The sequence below is a fragment of the Nematostella vectensis genome, chromosome 7 (assembly GCF_932526225.1).
Source record: "Nematostella vectensis chromosome 7, jaNemVect1.1, whole genome shotgun sequence".
NCBI classification, from domain to species: Eukaryota; Metazoa; Cnidaria; class Anthozoa; order Actiniaria; family Edwardsiidae; genus Nematostella; species Nematostella vectensis.
This window is the reverse complement of record NC_064040.1, coordinates 14,480,542-14,496,993: the sequence shown is the minus strand read 5'-3', so window position 1 is coordinate 14,496,993 and position 16,452 is coordinate 14,480,542. Positions and strand designations below refer to the sequence as shown.

At 39.8% G+C, this 16,452-nt stretch overlaps 1 protein-coding gene and 1 long non-coding RNA gene across 2 annotated transcripts; both read right to left on the bottom strand.

Annotated features, from left to right (window-relative positions):
- Positions 1-3,520: 3,520 nt before the first annotated feature.
- On the bottom strand, positions 3,521-5,109 carry LOC5507895 (acidic leucine-rich nuclear phosphoprotein 32 family member A-like). The gene is made up of 4 exons (XM_048729958.1): positions 4,875-5,109; positions 4,666-4,794; positions 3,926-4,112; positions 3,521-3,773 (listed from the first exon to the last, which is right to left on the bottom strand). Exons 1-4 carry the CDS (start codon positions 5,005-5,007, stop codon positions 3,737-3,739), a joined length of 486 nt encoding a protein of 161 aa, XP_048585915.1. The 5' UTR covers positions 5,008-5,109; the 3' UTR covers positions 3,521-3,736.
- A 3,697-nt stretch (positions 5,110-8,806) lies between these two features.
- On the bottom strand, positions 8,807-11,844 carry LOC116615022. The gene is made up of 2 exons (XR_007312321.1): positions 11,419-11,844; positions 8,807-10,420 (listed from the first exon to the last, which is right to left on the bottom strand). It is a non-coding gene; the product is annotated as an uncharacterized LOC116615022 (long non-coding RNA).
- Positions 11,845-16,452: the final 4,608 nt, after the last annotated feature.

Here is a 16,452-nt window from a genome sequence, read left to right as displayed (position 1 = left end):
TTGAGCCACAGTCTGAATGCTCAAATCTGGATGAGTTACCAAGAAGAGAACGGAAAAGCAAAGGTAAAAAATCAAGAGAAAAATACAAAGATTTTGTTGCCCAAATATGGTTACATGCCTATTTATCATTATTCATGCATGGGCAGAGGGGTATGAGGGCAGTGGGCAGAGGGGTATTTGTATAATCGAGTACAGAAGGGCGAGGAATTTGGGTGAGAATGTATGAAGATGGTATCTGTGGAAAATTATTAGCTAGGGACTGTGCAATAATTATAAGAAGGGGGCTGTAAAACAACAGAAGGGGGGGCACTAAGCTAAAATGTCTTAGGGTCTGTGTTAAACCAATTTTTATGTAATTATTACTCAATCCATTTTAATTATTAGATAGAAAGGAGAAGATCCCAACTCTGCTCTGGGCCATTTTCAGAAAAATAAAATTTTCAGATTCTCCAATGAAACGCTTTGCGCTTGTGGGTCCGTAACTGTATAAAGGCAAGATAGAATTGTTCAACGTACTGTTTCCCGTACATTTGTGGGTTTAGTCGAACTAGGCTATGTGGTGCTGATGTTTATCCTCGTGCTAAAGTAGAATGCATTTGGAAGCAAGTGACTGCAGGCGGAAGTCTGCGTAATTTTTAAAATAAACAGGAGGGGGTCAGAGCTAAACTTGACGCTGTTTGAGGGGTGGCCTACGTAATTTTTCATTATATTCCATGTCAATGCTGAAGATGTTCTTGGGGGAGGGTAGGGGATGGATGGGTTGGTTGTGGTAATGTCCCCAAGACTTTATGAATATGAATGCTCTTTTCCAAGTATTTACTGGTATTCCTGACCCAGGGAGGGTTGGTGGCGGTACTGTCCCTCGGTCGCCTTTATTGTCTTTTTGTTGTTAGGTGTTTTTTTTTCAGGTATTCACTGGTATTCCTTACCCAGGGAGGGGTGGTGGCGGGTTTTGTTACCCTGTAGTCTTTATCGATATGAATGTTTTTTCCAGGTATTCACAAGTATTTCTTTCCCTGGGAACGGTGATGTCGGTATTGTCTCCCGGTAGCCTTTCTGAACATGACTGTGTTCTTTTCCAGGTTTTCCCTGGTAATGTTGACCGCAACACCGTGGTGACTCACCTGTTGACTAACTACCCATATGTCCGTCATGTCCGCATCATCGCTAAAGCCTGGTTTAGACACGTGTCACTTCGTGCAGAGCTGTATGGATGCTAAGGCGGTAGTAGTCTGCTTAGTAGCCGCTTGTAGTGTAACGCATGCCTGCGTGGCGAAGGCGTGCGTGAAACTAAAAGCGGCTGCTTAGCAGACTAAGGCGGTAGTGGCACATTTAAATAAAGGAAGCTTGATGTTCGTTGAAATTTACCGCAAGATTCTTTAGAGTTCTCTTAAGTTTATCACGATCCTTCATATTCACAGTAATAATTCGAAACAGAGAGACACTAAGGCGGCGGTGTAAAGATAAACAAAAGCAAGAACTTTCTTATTTTGACCTGTTAACCGTCCTCTTCGAGCCTTTTAGGCCCACAAGGCCTCTACAAAGTTTCGCGACCTTGCCTGTCCATCACTGCCATTCGTCCCATGACCTCCACCTTGTCTCACTTCTCTTCCTCCCGACCGATCGCCTCCATGTTGATTTCGGCCTCCCTCTCTTTCGCTTTCCCTCAGGCGCCCTGTTCAGTGCAGTGTTGTTAATGCTGCTTCTCTGCGCGCAGTATGTGGCCTATCATTTTTTTTGACATGCGCGCATATGTTGTTTTATCGGGACTGTCCTTCATGACGAGGTGTCCCTAATACGCGTATTCCCTTGGAGTGGGATCCCTGTGTACAAAGGTATACAGGATGGATTGGTGGATCTATTTTTTCGCTAAAGGAGGGGAGGATTCATTGACAATGCGGGTGTAATTTGCCCATGGAGGGGCTTAAAACCCTCCCCGTAGACCCACTACTGGATTCTGATGTACTTTGAATTTGTAGTAAAGTTTCTAACTAGTCAAAGTTCGCTTGGATAGGCATCATCATGTTATTCATGCTTTAGGCTGTAACAAAGTTCACAGTCTATACTAATCAATCACGTCTCGCTACACGCATTGCAACCGTAAATTACCAGATTACGTTTCTCCGCTACAAAATGCTGTTTTCGAAACTCTATCACACGGTTCCGTAGCGCATATTGCATTTGACGAGGTCGAGTTGCATATTGCATTTGACGAGGTCGAGTTGACCTCTCTTTCGTTGCCTGTTTTCCCTTCGTTCACGCGGATTTTACGTTTTCTAGAGATCAATGCGCATAGTAATACTCATCTCTGATTGGTTAATCAGATTGTTTATCAAATATAACCAAAAATGGTAATGTTCCGCATTGATTACCTTTCTCCGCTACAAAATGCTGTTTTCGAAACTCTATCACACGGTTCCGTAGCGCATATTGCATTTGACGAGGTCGAGTTGACCTCTCTTTCGTTGCCTGTTTTCCCTTCGTTCACGCGGATTTTACGTTTTCTAGAGATCAATGCGCTTGTGGGTTTAATAAGAGTTGCTCCAGTTCCAAAACACACTACTAATACCCATCCACTCTCATGGGACGCTGTCTTTCTTACGCAGTCAACTCCCAAGATAAATACAAGATAACTTAAAACCGGATACTTAGATTGTACCCCGTTAACTGTCTTCTCTGTTTTTTTTTAACCAGAACTTTTAATCGATTTATGATTCTCATTGAAAAACTGCCATTTGACAATTAGCATTTTCCATTTGCACCAACAACATATTTTGAAAAAGGTGTATACTAATGGCAGTATTCACTTCGGTGAATAATTGTTAAATCGCAGTCGTTTTCTATATGGTTAAAAAGAGCCTGGGGCGAGCGCACGGGAAACCTGAGATATCTATAACGCAAGGGCCTGCCTGGCCATATTTTCAATATGACGGCCTGTATAATCCTGGTAAAATCGAACTCCTGCAAGTTTACGTGGAAATTCGTCGTACACGCAGTTCTTAAGCGACTAAAAAGCGAAAAAATGATTGAAGGGATTTTCAATTATGTTATGTAATGTCCTAATAAGGAATTAACCAAGCGAGCTAGAAAAACGACAGTTTTTATACAAGATTGATTGATGATAATGTAGAATAATAAATTACATGGCCCACAAACTTCTATAGTTGATACAAAGCAGAGGAGAACGGGAAGATTTCTTGAAAAGAGAGGGTTCCCATTCCTGGACGGTGTGAAGGGGTTACCAACACATGAAGCATGTGGTCGGACGTCAATTTGTAAACTTTAGCTTGCATTTTTCAAATTTCAGAGAGGAAAATAGGATGGAGGTGGAGAGGAATGATATATTTGCTTTCCTTTGTTATTTTTGTGGTGCAAAATACCAAAAGGATTCAGGGCTGTGTGTAGCGTGCGTCATCCACTCTGCATCTCTCGAACTAGAAGCACAAAGTCGTTATTTTGGATTGAATAAAAAATGCTGCAAAATGCATGTTATTTAAGATGCAAACACAATTATATTTTATTCAAGTCAAACGTAGAATGTTTATTATCATTATCATTCATTAGGTAGTCAAATTTTCAAATCCATGTTTCTTGGGCCATCTCGCTTCTTTTCAATACTCACAAATACAGTGTTTTCCATACAAATGAAAAAAGGTCAAATTTCTAATACAATGTGTATAGTGTGTGAAAAGTAACCGAAGTAGTGTCTCCTGACGAGAGTATCCTAGAGATGACTTCAACCGAATCTGCGGCAACGGCGCCACTTGTACAAGCTACAATAGAAATAAAATGAATAAGCCAAACATTAAATGAAAAGGCAAGTAAATAGATATTAAAGTAGATGAATAAATGAACATCAAACTGTTTATTGACTAGCAGATTGATGATGAGATATGTTTAATGTTCAAAGTTATCGATAACTTACGGAATACTGGTGCACCTTCGTCCCCAACATCCATAGAGGAACCACGTGGTGCGGACCCTGCAGTAACAGGGCCGGCGACATTTCATGACAGTATGACATTTTCTATTTTTTCGCCACCACCCACTGCATCTTTGGACGCGACGACATTTTTTGTAGCAGATCTGTCCTCTTTTCTCTGAGTCTTTGTCTGCAATTGTGTAACAAATGAATCGATGGAATAAAAAAATAACGCACTCTCCACGGATGTAAGGTATTACGTGTTAAGAGGTGGTACATGATGAGTGGGGACATTTTCAAAAGAAAAAGAAATACATCAGCAAATTGTTACCGCGCGAGCAGTACTGTGTAAATATATATGTATTTTTCTTCTGACCATATCATGTCTCATCAAGTCCCTCGCTTCCGATTCGTCAGAAGACAATAAACATTCCACACGTACTTTTGTTATTCACGGTTTTATAGCCACCCTCTAACGCATTAGTGAAATACTCGCTCTCGAAAATAGGTTGTTCGTAACTTTAGGTATCAGGTCATTGTGCGCGTAGCTTGCAACCAAAAGAAAGATAGCCTCTCGTATTAGAAAGCGGGATTCTCAACAAAAATACTTTATCCGGGGCCTACAAATCTACACTCGTTTAATGAAAATAACCTTCTGATTTATAGAACAAGGCATGGCCTATTCTTCATAGTGAAAACATATTACTGCTTGAATGTTATGAATTAAATAAGGTTTCTCATACCAATTTCACCCTCTTTGTCATCGTTGTCTTTCATGTTCTCATTGGGATCAGCTTCTGAACTCCCTTCGAATTCGCCGTCTTCTACTTCGTCTTCCTTTTCCTCTGGCACGACTTCTTGGAGTTGGTTCTCTGGTGGTTACAAACGGCAATACCTTTTGATAAACCAATGCTCATATTGTTAGAATGCTGCCATTAAACAGGAAACTTACCTTGCTCATCCACCGGTGCTTCGTCCTTGGTTTCGTCTCGGGCGACAGGGCTTGGCTCCTCTTCGGTAGCAGGAGCTTGTCGCGCTAAGGCCACGAAGCCCAGCAGGTAAAACAGCATTAACTTGTGCGACATCTTGGCTCAGGTGCACTCTCTTGGGTGCGCCTCGTCAAAATGGTTGTAGAAGCTTTGAAGGCCTGCTCTTTTATGTTCAGCCTTTACATGACAAAGATCACTTGTTTGTTTCGAGAGACAATTATATAGTGGAATTTAAATAGAACTTGGTCCGTAGGGCATAAACTGTAAGCATGAGTGTATTTGAAATAAATACATTACGGCATTATTCAATTTCGCTATGGATCTAATAGTGCCAGCCAATTTCAATAACTCGTGTTGCTCATAATGCTTTGCCGTTCCTGCCATTACTGAGGGGGGGAAACTTATCCGTACTGGTAAAATTATAGAAAGGATCACTATTGTTAAATACCGTCATGCTGAGGTACCAAAACTAAACACCTCCGAACAAACAGGGCTTTGTTTAAACTTCGAAGAGTCTAGAATGCATGGTCAGTTCAAACTGCCATCCCATGCACGTTTACTATCTTTTTTTTAATCTGACCCAACTTGCAGTGCTCAAGGCAAAATCTTAGATGTGTGATGCTAACTTTACCTAATATTACAAGAAAAATTATGTGATGAAACTTTGAAGTAATCGTCAAAGAGCAAAGATATATACTTCATTTACCAAATTCAATTCAAAATATTGCAATGGCTTTCCAGATCAGCCGATGGAAATGGATGCTTTCGCAAACTGATATGACTGTCCTATTCAAGTTGCTGAAGTTGAGGAACAATATTACCTTAAAGTGATATGGAAATTAGGTTCTTCCACTTTAAGAGCAGTTTAATTATGTGATGCAACTTCGAAGTAATCGTCAAAAAGAAAAGTTATATACTTTATTTACCAAAATTCAATTTACATCAATGGCATTCCACACAAATATTGGATGCATTCGCACAATGCTACGACTGCCCTACTCAAGTTGAGAAACAATATCTTTAAGTGATACGGTACACCAAAAACTGGAAATCGACTCTGTCAAATTTTCGTCTTTAATAAGACTTCTTCAGGCCAGACTGAAGAAGGTGAATCGTTACAAGCTTATTTACATCACAATAATGGCGCGAGACGCAAAAACATTACAACTGACAAAAACGCGCATTTTCTAGAATAGCGCGCGCTATGGATAAAAAGAATTTACACATCTCTACGTGGGTTCCTACTACAAAAAAGTCATCACTATTAAGACCCCGCGGGTAGATAGACTTAAGCCGATAAGCCCACTGGCCTTCCCTTTCCCTAAGCTGAGCCTCAGAGTTACACTTATCTATAAGTTGTACCATAGCATTATTAAGACCTAAATGATTGTCGCAATAAAAATGTTGATAGATAAGGTCATCCTTAACTCTTTCACTAACCGGTAAACTAGGGTGCTTATTTAACCTACTTTTATGATTATTAAAACGCTTCCTAAAACTATTGATAGTAAACCCTATGTATTGCTTGCTACACATAGAGCAAGTAATCAGATAAACAACAAAATCTGAGTTACAGTCCAAGTCAAAATTAATAACATATTTCTTATTAGTAACTGTACTGCGAAACTCCCGCCCTGTCTTAAGAAAGTTACACACCCTACACCTTTTACCTCCACACTTACCACAACCTCTAGCCTGAGTACTATCCTCTTTAAGAGAGGAGTGCACCAACATATCCTTTAAACTCCTAGGTTTCCTATAAGCCACCATAGGTACCCTACCAATAGCACCCCTACATCTACTAGAAGATTCTAGAACTGGCTGTAAATTACGAAGAATACCAGGTAAATTAGGTAAAGCTGGATAATAATATATTTCATATTATTATGAATTTTGCAAACTATAAGCATTTGTGATTATATTCGCAATTGATCATAGATCGATTACACGCCTTTAAAGGGGCTACAGGTTTCAATTTGAACGAATTGTTTAAAACAATTACCCAAGAAAGGCCTTATAAAAAGACCATTTAAAAAGCCTCTAAACGGAAAGCCAATCAATACTATGTCTACTTATCCTCAAATCCTCAAATTAATGACTTCTTCAATCCTTTAAAGTTTTTTTTTATCATTTTTTTATTTGCTACTATTAGAATACTTGCTTTAATGGCTTTATCTTCTAAACTTTAATTATCTTTAATATATAACATGTCGTTTCAAATTTACATAGGAAGAAGAAAATTGTCTTCTGAAACTGATTCCTGGCCTGGAAACAGAAATCATCTGGTAATACACATTACAAAAAACCACTTCTCCGGGACCATGCCCCCAAGTTCTGTTTTGATATTCTCCTTCAGAAGACAGGGATATGAGGTTCAGAATACAGGGATATGAGGTACAGAATACAGGGATATGAGGTACAGAATACAGGGATATGAGGTACAGAATACAGGGATACGAGGTTCAGAATACAGGGATATGAGGTACAGAATACAGGGGTATGAGGTTCAGAATACAGGGATATGAGGTTCAGAAGACAGGGATATGAGGTACAGAATACAGGGATATGAGGTACCGAATACAGGGATACGAGGTACAGAATACAGGGATACGAGGTACAGAATACAGGGATATGAGGTTCAGAATACAGGGATACGAGGTACAGAAAAAAAGAATTTTATTTTGTGGAGCGCTCCCGTATAAATAGGGTGGTTACCAGCCTTTACCGTACCTAGGGTGGGAGGGTGGGGATGCTCGCAAGCAAATGGTCAATTGCGATAAAGCAAATCGTTATATCTCAGTAACGGATCTAAGGGGTGGATGAAAAGGTTTCAATCCCTCCCCCTTGCAGGTTTAAAGTGTTTTTTTTTTTTTGCAAACAGAATTTGGAGTTGAAGTTCCTGAGAGGGCAGAGGATAATGCAACTTAGTTTTTTTGGAATGAATAAGGGATCCATTGCCATTTGATCAAACCCCCTCTCAGAAAAACCTAGGTCCTGCCATCTTAACAGCTAAAAGAAACTGTGTTACAAGTATATAATACTTTAACGCTCGCAAGAAGTACCGATTTTTTCTCCTACGAGTTCTTCTGTTTAATGGTTTCACAACTTCAATCAGTACAGAGCTCTTCGCTATGCATCATGGGAAGGTCGATGGGATATCGGGAAGGACAAAAAGCAAAAAAAACACTATCATGCTTTTCTCACCGGGTTTCCTGTGTTCAGCCTAATCCCAGGTTTCTCACCGGGTTCCCTGTGTTCAGCCTAGGTCCAGGGTTCTCACCGGGTTTCCTGTGTTCAGCCTAGTCCCAGGGTTCTCACCGGGTTTCCTGTGTTCAGCCCAGTCCCAGGGTTCTCACCGGGTTTTCTGTGTTCAGCCTAGCCCCAGGATTCTCACCGGGTTTCCTGTGTTCAGCCTAGTCCCAGGGTTCTCACCGGGTTTCCTGTGTTCAGCCTAGTCCCAGGGTTCTCACCGGGTTTCCTGTGTTCAGCCCAGTCCCAGGGTTCTCACCGGGTTTCCTGTGTTCAGCCTAGCCCCAGGGGTTTCCTGTGTTCAGCCTAGTCCCAGGGTTCTCACCGGGTTTCCTGTGTTCAGCCTAGTCCCAGGGTTCTCACCGGGTTTCCTGTGTTCAGCCTAGTCCCAGCGTTCTCACCGGGTTTCCTGTGTTCAGCCCAGTCCCAGGGTTCTCACCGGGTTTCCTGTGTTCAGCCTAGCCCCAGGGGTTTCCTGTGTTCAGCCTAGTCCCAGGGTTCTCACCGGGTTTCCTGTGTTCAGCCTAGTCCCAGGGTTTTCACCGGGTTTCCTGTGCTTGTATGTGCCAAAAAAGAATATGGAACCTGTGACGAGTTTCCTTTTGTGTCAACCGTATACAGTATATGATAATAAAATGGGTGAATATAGGTCTCAAAGGAAAATTTATAGCGTACGAAATACCATGTCCTCAATCACCCCCTTTTTTTGGAATGGCCAAAAAACCTTCCTTCTTATGGAGGAAAAAATCTCTATAATAATTATGTTAACTCCTCTCCCTCCCTACCTAGTCTAGCCTAACGCGACTCTGTTTAGCCTAACTCGACTCTGTTTAGCTTCACTCGACTCTGTTTAGCTTCACTCGACTCTGTCCAGCCTAACTCTACTCTGTTTAGCCTAGGCTCGACTCTTTTTAGCTTCACTCGACTCTGTCCAGCCTAACTCTACTCTGTTTAGCCTAGACTCGACTCTACTTAGCTTCAATCGACTCTGTCCAGCCTTACTCGACTCTGTTTAGCTTCACTCGAATATGTTCTGCCTAACTCGACTTTGTCTAGCCTAACTCGACTTCGTCTAGCCTAACTCGACTTTGTCTAGCCTAACTCGACTCTGTTTAGCTTCACTCGACTCTGTTTAGCTTCACTCGACTCTGTTTAGCTTCACTCGACTCTGTTTAGCTTCACTCGACTCTGTTTAGCTTCACTCGACTCTGTTTAGCTTCACTCGACTCTGTTTAGCTTCACTCGACTCTGTTTAGCCTAACTCGACTGTGTTAAGCCTAGACTCGACTCTACTTAGCTTCACTCGACTCTGTCCAGCCTAACTCTACTCTGTTTAGCCTAGACTCGACTCTGTTTAGCTTCACTCGACTCTGTTTAGCCTAACTCTACTCTGTTTAGCCTAACTCGACTCTACTTCGCTTCACTCGACTCTGTCCAGCCTAACTCTACTCTGTTTAGCCTAGACTCGACTCTACTTAGCTTCAATCGACTCTGTCAAGCCTTACTCGACTCTGTTTAGCTTCACTCGAATATGTTTTGCCTAACTCGACTTTGTCTAGCCTAACTCGACTTCGTCTAGCCTAACTCGACTTTGTCTAGCCTAACTCGACTCTACTTCGCTTCACTCGACTCTGTTAAGCCTAACTTGACTTTGTCTAGCCTAACTCGACTCTGTTTAGCCTACCTCGACTCTGTTTAGCCTACCTCGACTCTGTCTAGCCTAACTCGACTCTGTTTAGCCTAACTCGACTCTGTTTAGCCTAACTCGACTTTGTTTAGTCTAAACTCGACTCTGTTTAGCCTACCTCCGACAGTCTTTTACTCATGGGGATTTACTGTTAACAGATTCTGGTGATGTTCCGTTTGGATCACTTGAATATATCAAACCTTTTTAACAACGCGAGTGTAACCGCAATATCCCTCAGGTACAACTAATTCTTGAACTTATGCAGCCATACAACGACTGATATGGTAATAGCAAAGTTCCACAGGTATCCCGGTCTGACGTCAAGGCCACCATTGCACAGATCTTTGTAACAACAAAACACCTCGCATTTCCTGGACTCTAAACATCTCTGCCTGGCCCGCGAACAATCGCCTCTAGTATGACATAGCTTGGTGACACGGTCGTCTGTACTATTGTAGGGGACCTCCTTGTAGCACGTGTCATGGAAGTATTTTATTGAGCATTCAGTGTAGAAGCTTTTAGCATCACAGTACGCCTTTGTACCACTGCAAACATAGCATCGTATGCCAGCACCTGCAAATATTAATTCTACGATTTGATTTATTTTTATATCAGCTAACGGTGTTTACAGCTTGTTGACACCCAATTCAAATCATGTGGTCATTTCTTTAGGTGGATAATTTTGTTTGTTTCTTCATACCCTCTTGCACTAGGCCGTGTGAGAAAAAATGTACAAGAGCACCCAAAGGAATCATCACATGATTTGAATTGGCTGGCAACAAGATGTTAGCCGATTGGATCTATTGCTAGAATAAGCTCCACCCCAAATAAGCGCATTGCCTAAACGTGTAAACACTTTTAAAATAATATTAGACTTCGATGACCTCGATGAAGCTTGTTTTGTTGCGGTTCTAGAACGTTATTAGGCTCAAAGTTACCAACCTCTATTTATAGGTACAAATATTTAGCATTGTCAAATTGTCAAATAAATTGTCAAATAATGAAATGGAATATTAAAAAAAAATATCTAGTCACTGTATGTCGCAACGCAAGACCTCAGGTGAACATCATCTGTTGAATATTTTAGTATAACTTAGCGACTTTTATGTGATTAATATTGACTTAGGCGTTAAGATACCCCTAATGATTTATATTCCGAAAAGCTGTTTTATGCTAATATTCCTCATACGCCATATACTGAATACAGCTGATAAAACTTTGAGGCGTTTTCTGACTTCATTTGCGGTTCTATTCCGGCGCTTGCTGTTTAAAATATCTCATTTATTCAATCTAAATTTAAACACTTGCTTTACAATTATATTAACGCAAAATTGACGGGTAATACATTTACTGCAAGGTCATTTCACATATTCGTGAAACAGGACTTTGATTGGAATTCTTTAAAAAATCTACTTAATTCAACGCCAAGATCATTTTTCTTACAAGTTCCTTTAGTAAAGATGCCGTGATTTTCTTAATGATGCCCTCTAAAGGTCGCGCTTTTGTATCTATGCATGCAATGTAAACATATAAAATGTTCCCTTCACGACATTAACACAATAAATAAATACCTTCAAACACCAGCATGGCCAAGACCAAGATCCTTAGCCTGAGACATCGTGGTGTAATTCTGCAGGTTTTCATTAACTTTTCGCTTTCCCACTATCCAACTCGAAAAAACACTCAACACTCACGACTCCATTCCCTAATGATTCGCTCCGTTAATCCGTGAGAGCAACTGTCCAATAGAATCGCCCGTTCCCTATTCACGAGACTCGTGCCTATATGTGGAATATTTTGTAAACAACTAAAAAATTCTTCAATTATTACATACCCAGCGAATGCATTTTGTGGTGTTTGTATAAAAAGGCACTTAAGGCCAATGAAGCCAGGCTGCTTTTATATTTTGATTTATTAAAATCAAGTTTACATAGCCGCTATGCTCAAATATGCTACTGATTACAAGCCATTATTATGCGATATGAATGTGTGATGTGTGACGTGACGTCTGTGATTTGATGTGACTGGTTTGCAAGGGGTCAGTACGCAGCTTTTTACAAGCTGCAATTTGATTGGGCTAATGAACAATATCCGCACCTCGACACAAATAACGAGAATAATAGAGACAAAAGAACTCCTTTGTAGAACAAAGATAATAGGTGGATTTTCTTATTCCCTTTTTTATATGAAAATCTTGAAAGCTCTAATAAGCTAATAAGGTAGATATTTTTAAGACCACTATCCTCCGAAATGGAAATGGTATAAATGTTTTAGTATATAAAACGAGCTTTAGAGCAATTTTATTTTCGGAAACACTTGAAAATCGGTTGTTACACCCGCCATTTTGCACAAGAAAATATCCACCTCCTAGGAGATGTATATTGCATTTTATCCCGAGTTTCTCAACCAATCAAATCGCCTGTTTCTCGTTTCTCGAGTTTTATATACTAAAGAAATTTAGATAACTCTTGTCTAAGCAAAAAAAAAAAAACTTTTTTACATATATACACTAGCATTACCAGTGGAGTGGAGCACCCCTATCTCCCCCCCCCCCCCCCCCCCCATCCTACGATAGTGACTAGTTTATGCATATAGAGTCCTCAAATCAAATCGCTCGCAAAGACAATGGTGCTGTTTAAAAAAAAATCAATCCGATTTGTTGCCTATGGGGACCCCCCTCTAAGGACGGCTGCGCAGGCTTGAGGGCTCTCGTTTCACGCAGTGACTAAAGTCTATAAATATTGATATATAGATATAAAACAGTTAAATAGGAAAGTATGAATAATAGACTAAAATAAGAAACCTTGTAAAAATAAAATATGGAGTTTTGAATGCTAGGTTCTACCTCCAGCTCGGTTCTGTGAGCCCGCAGTACTAGGCCGATTAGGCCAGCGACGGCTTTTTGCTTACCGTATTTAACCCGCGTATATAATTCCCACCCTGAATTTTGAGCTCAAAATAGTAAAAAAGTACAAGTTTTTAAAAATCGCCCGCAGTACGGGGCCGTTTGGGTCAGCGACTGCTTTTTGCTTATACGTATTTTATCACTCGGGAATTTTCTCGAAATACCACTCGCCCAAATTGTAGATACGAAACAACCTGTCGATAATGAATAACTTATTGACAATATAAGCTCATATCAATAAGGGGGAAAACAGTCTACTAAAAAGTATAATGTTGCTCTTAAAATCCATTAGTTGTTAATTAGAGACAATTTGCTTGACCTGGGCACATTATTTGCCGATCCCCGCTGGCAATTGGGCGCTAGCGTGGTTCTAATGGAGGGCCAAGTACTTTGGAATAACCGCGCTACGACTGCGCGCAATACAAGCATGAGATAAGGAGCCTGTCTGTGTCACACGATGTATTTTTGGTTCCAGGGAAAAACATACACGCTTCTGTTCCAAGCTCAAGATAATGGCAAAATATTCGTATGGATGCGATGAGGTAACCCTAAGTATCAGATACTTGTTTGTTTATTGCTAATACTTTTTTTTTTCAGCCGTGTAAACTTGTTAACACTTCTAGCAGCCTCAGGCTAGGACTAATTACCAAATATATACGTTATATGTATATACTTATTTTACAAAAAAGGCTTATAGGGATGAAACAGTTGTTTGCGTGTATTTTCTACAAAGTTCTATCAAGTTATAATTTACCCACTATATATACACACTATTCACACATGTGTACTTATTATACGTCAAGCTATATTCACAAAAACATACACATACACCTATTTCACAAAGGGATGTCAGTGCAAATGGCGAATGACAAATGGTAAAGGGTTATGTGTACTAGTTATTAGTAAAATTCAAGGTGTTAAATAAAGTCCAGCAATGTAAGAGCCAAGCATATGTAACCTTTAATGGATAATTGTTTTGATTCATCCACATTCTTCGAGACGCATGGTTACTTTCGATCGTAGAACTGCCATTTGCCAATCGCCATTTGCACTGACAACCTTTTCTGAAATAGGTGTATACTTTGATACTGAATTTACACACCATTTTAAAATAGTGAGTGTTTATTCTAACTGAATGCGCACGTTTATTGGCCAAATCCATGTCAAGTGGCAAAATACAAATCAAAGGGTGGGGTTATTTTAAAAATATAGACCGATCATAGAGTGTTTGTCTTTTACTCATAACAAATGACGATTCCTATGGGAAAAAAGTAATTATGCCTTATTTCCCTATTTGCAGCAATATTGCCGAAAAGATCATATCTCTCTAGCGAGACAATTGTCAGACATGCATTCCAATAACTGTCTTTTTGTCTCATTTAATCTTTGTTTTCGTGCTTTGAAATGAAGTGGAATTATAATTTTCAAAAACTCCAGCTTTGTTACCCTAGGATTTTGATGTTTGGGCCCCTAACAAGGCTTTCTGAAGACAAATCTGATGTTTCCTTCTTGAGCACTTTTTAGCGAGTGTAAGAGAATGACTGGGAAGGAATGGGTCGATCGGGGGGTCAAACCGCTACATTTAACTAAGATAAAGACTAAATTATTTGTCTGTCTGATAACAGTACACTGGACAGAATATAGGCGCATCATGGGGCAGAATCGGTGGACATAGGTGATATGTAAATGTATGCTTATTCAATTGTCGGCGCGTCGGCGTGCGGCAGAGCGCGAATTAAAAAAAAAATACTAAGAAAAGTGCTCAAAACGGCTTACCTAGGTTAAGATAAATAGCTTTTTCTCGAAAACAAATCCCTAACTAAAAATTTGATGACGGATTTCGATAAGTTAAATGCCAATTTTCCATATCCATACAGATATCTTAAGACTAAACCCTTAACCTGAAGCCTTCCTAAAAGATAGGGTATTTTTGGAGTTCTCTTGTATGGGGCAATTTTCAAGACGCTCTCCTGAAAAAATTGAATAAAAGAAAATGAACGATGGTCTTCAGATTCTATGTTCTATATTCGGCAAAAAAAACAAGGCCGTAAGATTTCGGGAAATCAAATGAATTTTATATATGTTATGGAACCAACCTTCCACACATGAGATAAGATAATACCCGCTTTTAACCAAACAAACTAATGGAAGGCAAGGTGAGGAGCTCGCATAGAAACGAATGAAGAGGGGCTTATGCGAGCCATAATATGAAGATTTACATTTGAAACAGAAACATACAAAAATATTGGGGGCACACTACAGAAACATTACGAAAATATTGGGAGGCACTCTACAGAAACATTACGAAAATATTGGGGGCACAGCCACGCCCCTACCAGTCATTTTCGTATAATTTTTGAAAATATTAGGGGGGAACATGCCCCCAGTGCCCCACCCCTGCTACGGCCCTGCATAAGTAGAACTTTGATCTGATTACACTCTTTTTATAACGTGAGGCGCGTTTCCTAAGGGGGGGAGATATCCGGATCACATTGCTTCCTACGCAAGTTAGGTTAATTCTCAGGGGATTAACAAAAGGTCTGAATAATTGTTTTCTCAAAAAGTCATTCAGTGATCATGTATTCGGGTAAAGCTGACCCCTTGACACTGCACGCTCGTTAGATTTGGCCGTAGTTAGTTCTCTTTGTAAAAAAATTTTTATTCCAGCGCTAGAAATATGATCACTCTAGAAACCATTCCCAATGGTGAGAGTTCTGTTTTAATTATACTGACAAACGAGTCGACGTTCAAAAACAAAAATGAATAATGATTGTAGATGTTGATTATGAAGTTTAAGAACATATCAAAATAACTTCAAAGCATATATTTCTGCTAGCTGAGCCTCGGCATGTTTCTTGTTTGAGATCTCAGGCTGGACGTTCTTGTAAATAAGGTTCTTTTAATTGGGTATTCTATCACATTATCAATGTCTACATCGCACGAAGACTTTTGCTTTTACATGCACTTTGCGCATTCATGTCATTTTTACTTATCTCTTCTTTATAAAAGAAAAGAAAACTTAAAATGGAAAACAATATGTACACCTAATCAGCATATTAAAATTTTCTCAAGCATGTTGTTTTATTCTTTTTTTTAACTAGAAGTATCTTCAAGATAGTGAAGTGCTCGGAGAATTGGATTGTGAGATCACGGGCTCTAGGATAATTTTACTCCAAAGTATTGTGTAACGCATTGTTAGAGTTTAATTAACTACGCATTTCTTCCCTCTACTGGTTTTGTTTGAATTGTTTTGGCTCCTTAAGCGAGCTGTCCCTATGCGTTTGTTACGATAAACGAGTCGACCACCAGCGGTACGTTTGTACCAATCCCCGCTTCCCCACTATTTTATTGAAAAGGGTAAAATACATTCCTTGCTACAGTTATTGCAATCCATGCCTCCTCTTCAATTAGGAAATTCAGAGCCAGTTTTTCTAGCATTAGAATTGGATCGATCGCCATTACTACAGTTACATTACTTCTGTAAGAGTATCAAAAGTTTGTTCTAGGAATACATGAATTTATTGTTTTAGCCAGGCAATAAAATTGGTTGAAAAAACTACCACTTCTATTTTCAAAAACAACAACATGATTTTTGTAGTTGTTTGCAAGATCATTCAATTACGATGAATTGAGAGCAGCTCTTTTCAGTAGCACTTTCAATCTTTTTCTCAACTTTTCTTAAAGATTCCATTAGTTTCAT

Coding starts and splice junctions, on each gene's coding strand:
- LOC5507895 (XM_048729958.1), bottom strand. CDS start 5,007: ATGTCGCACAAGTTAATGCTGTTTTACCTGCTGGGCTTCGTGGCCTTA. Junction 4,113..4,665: donor TGACAAAGAGGGTGAAATTG/GTATGAGAAACC, acceptor ACACAATTGCAG/ACAAAGACTCAGAGAAAAGA. Junction 3,774..3,925: donor CGAAGGTGCACCAGTATTCC/GTAAGTTATCGA, acceptor TTTCTATTGTAG/CTTGTACAAGTGGCGCCGTT.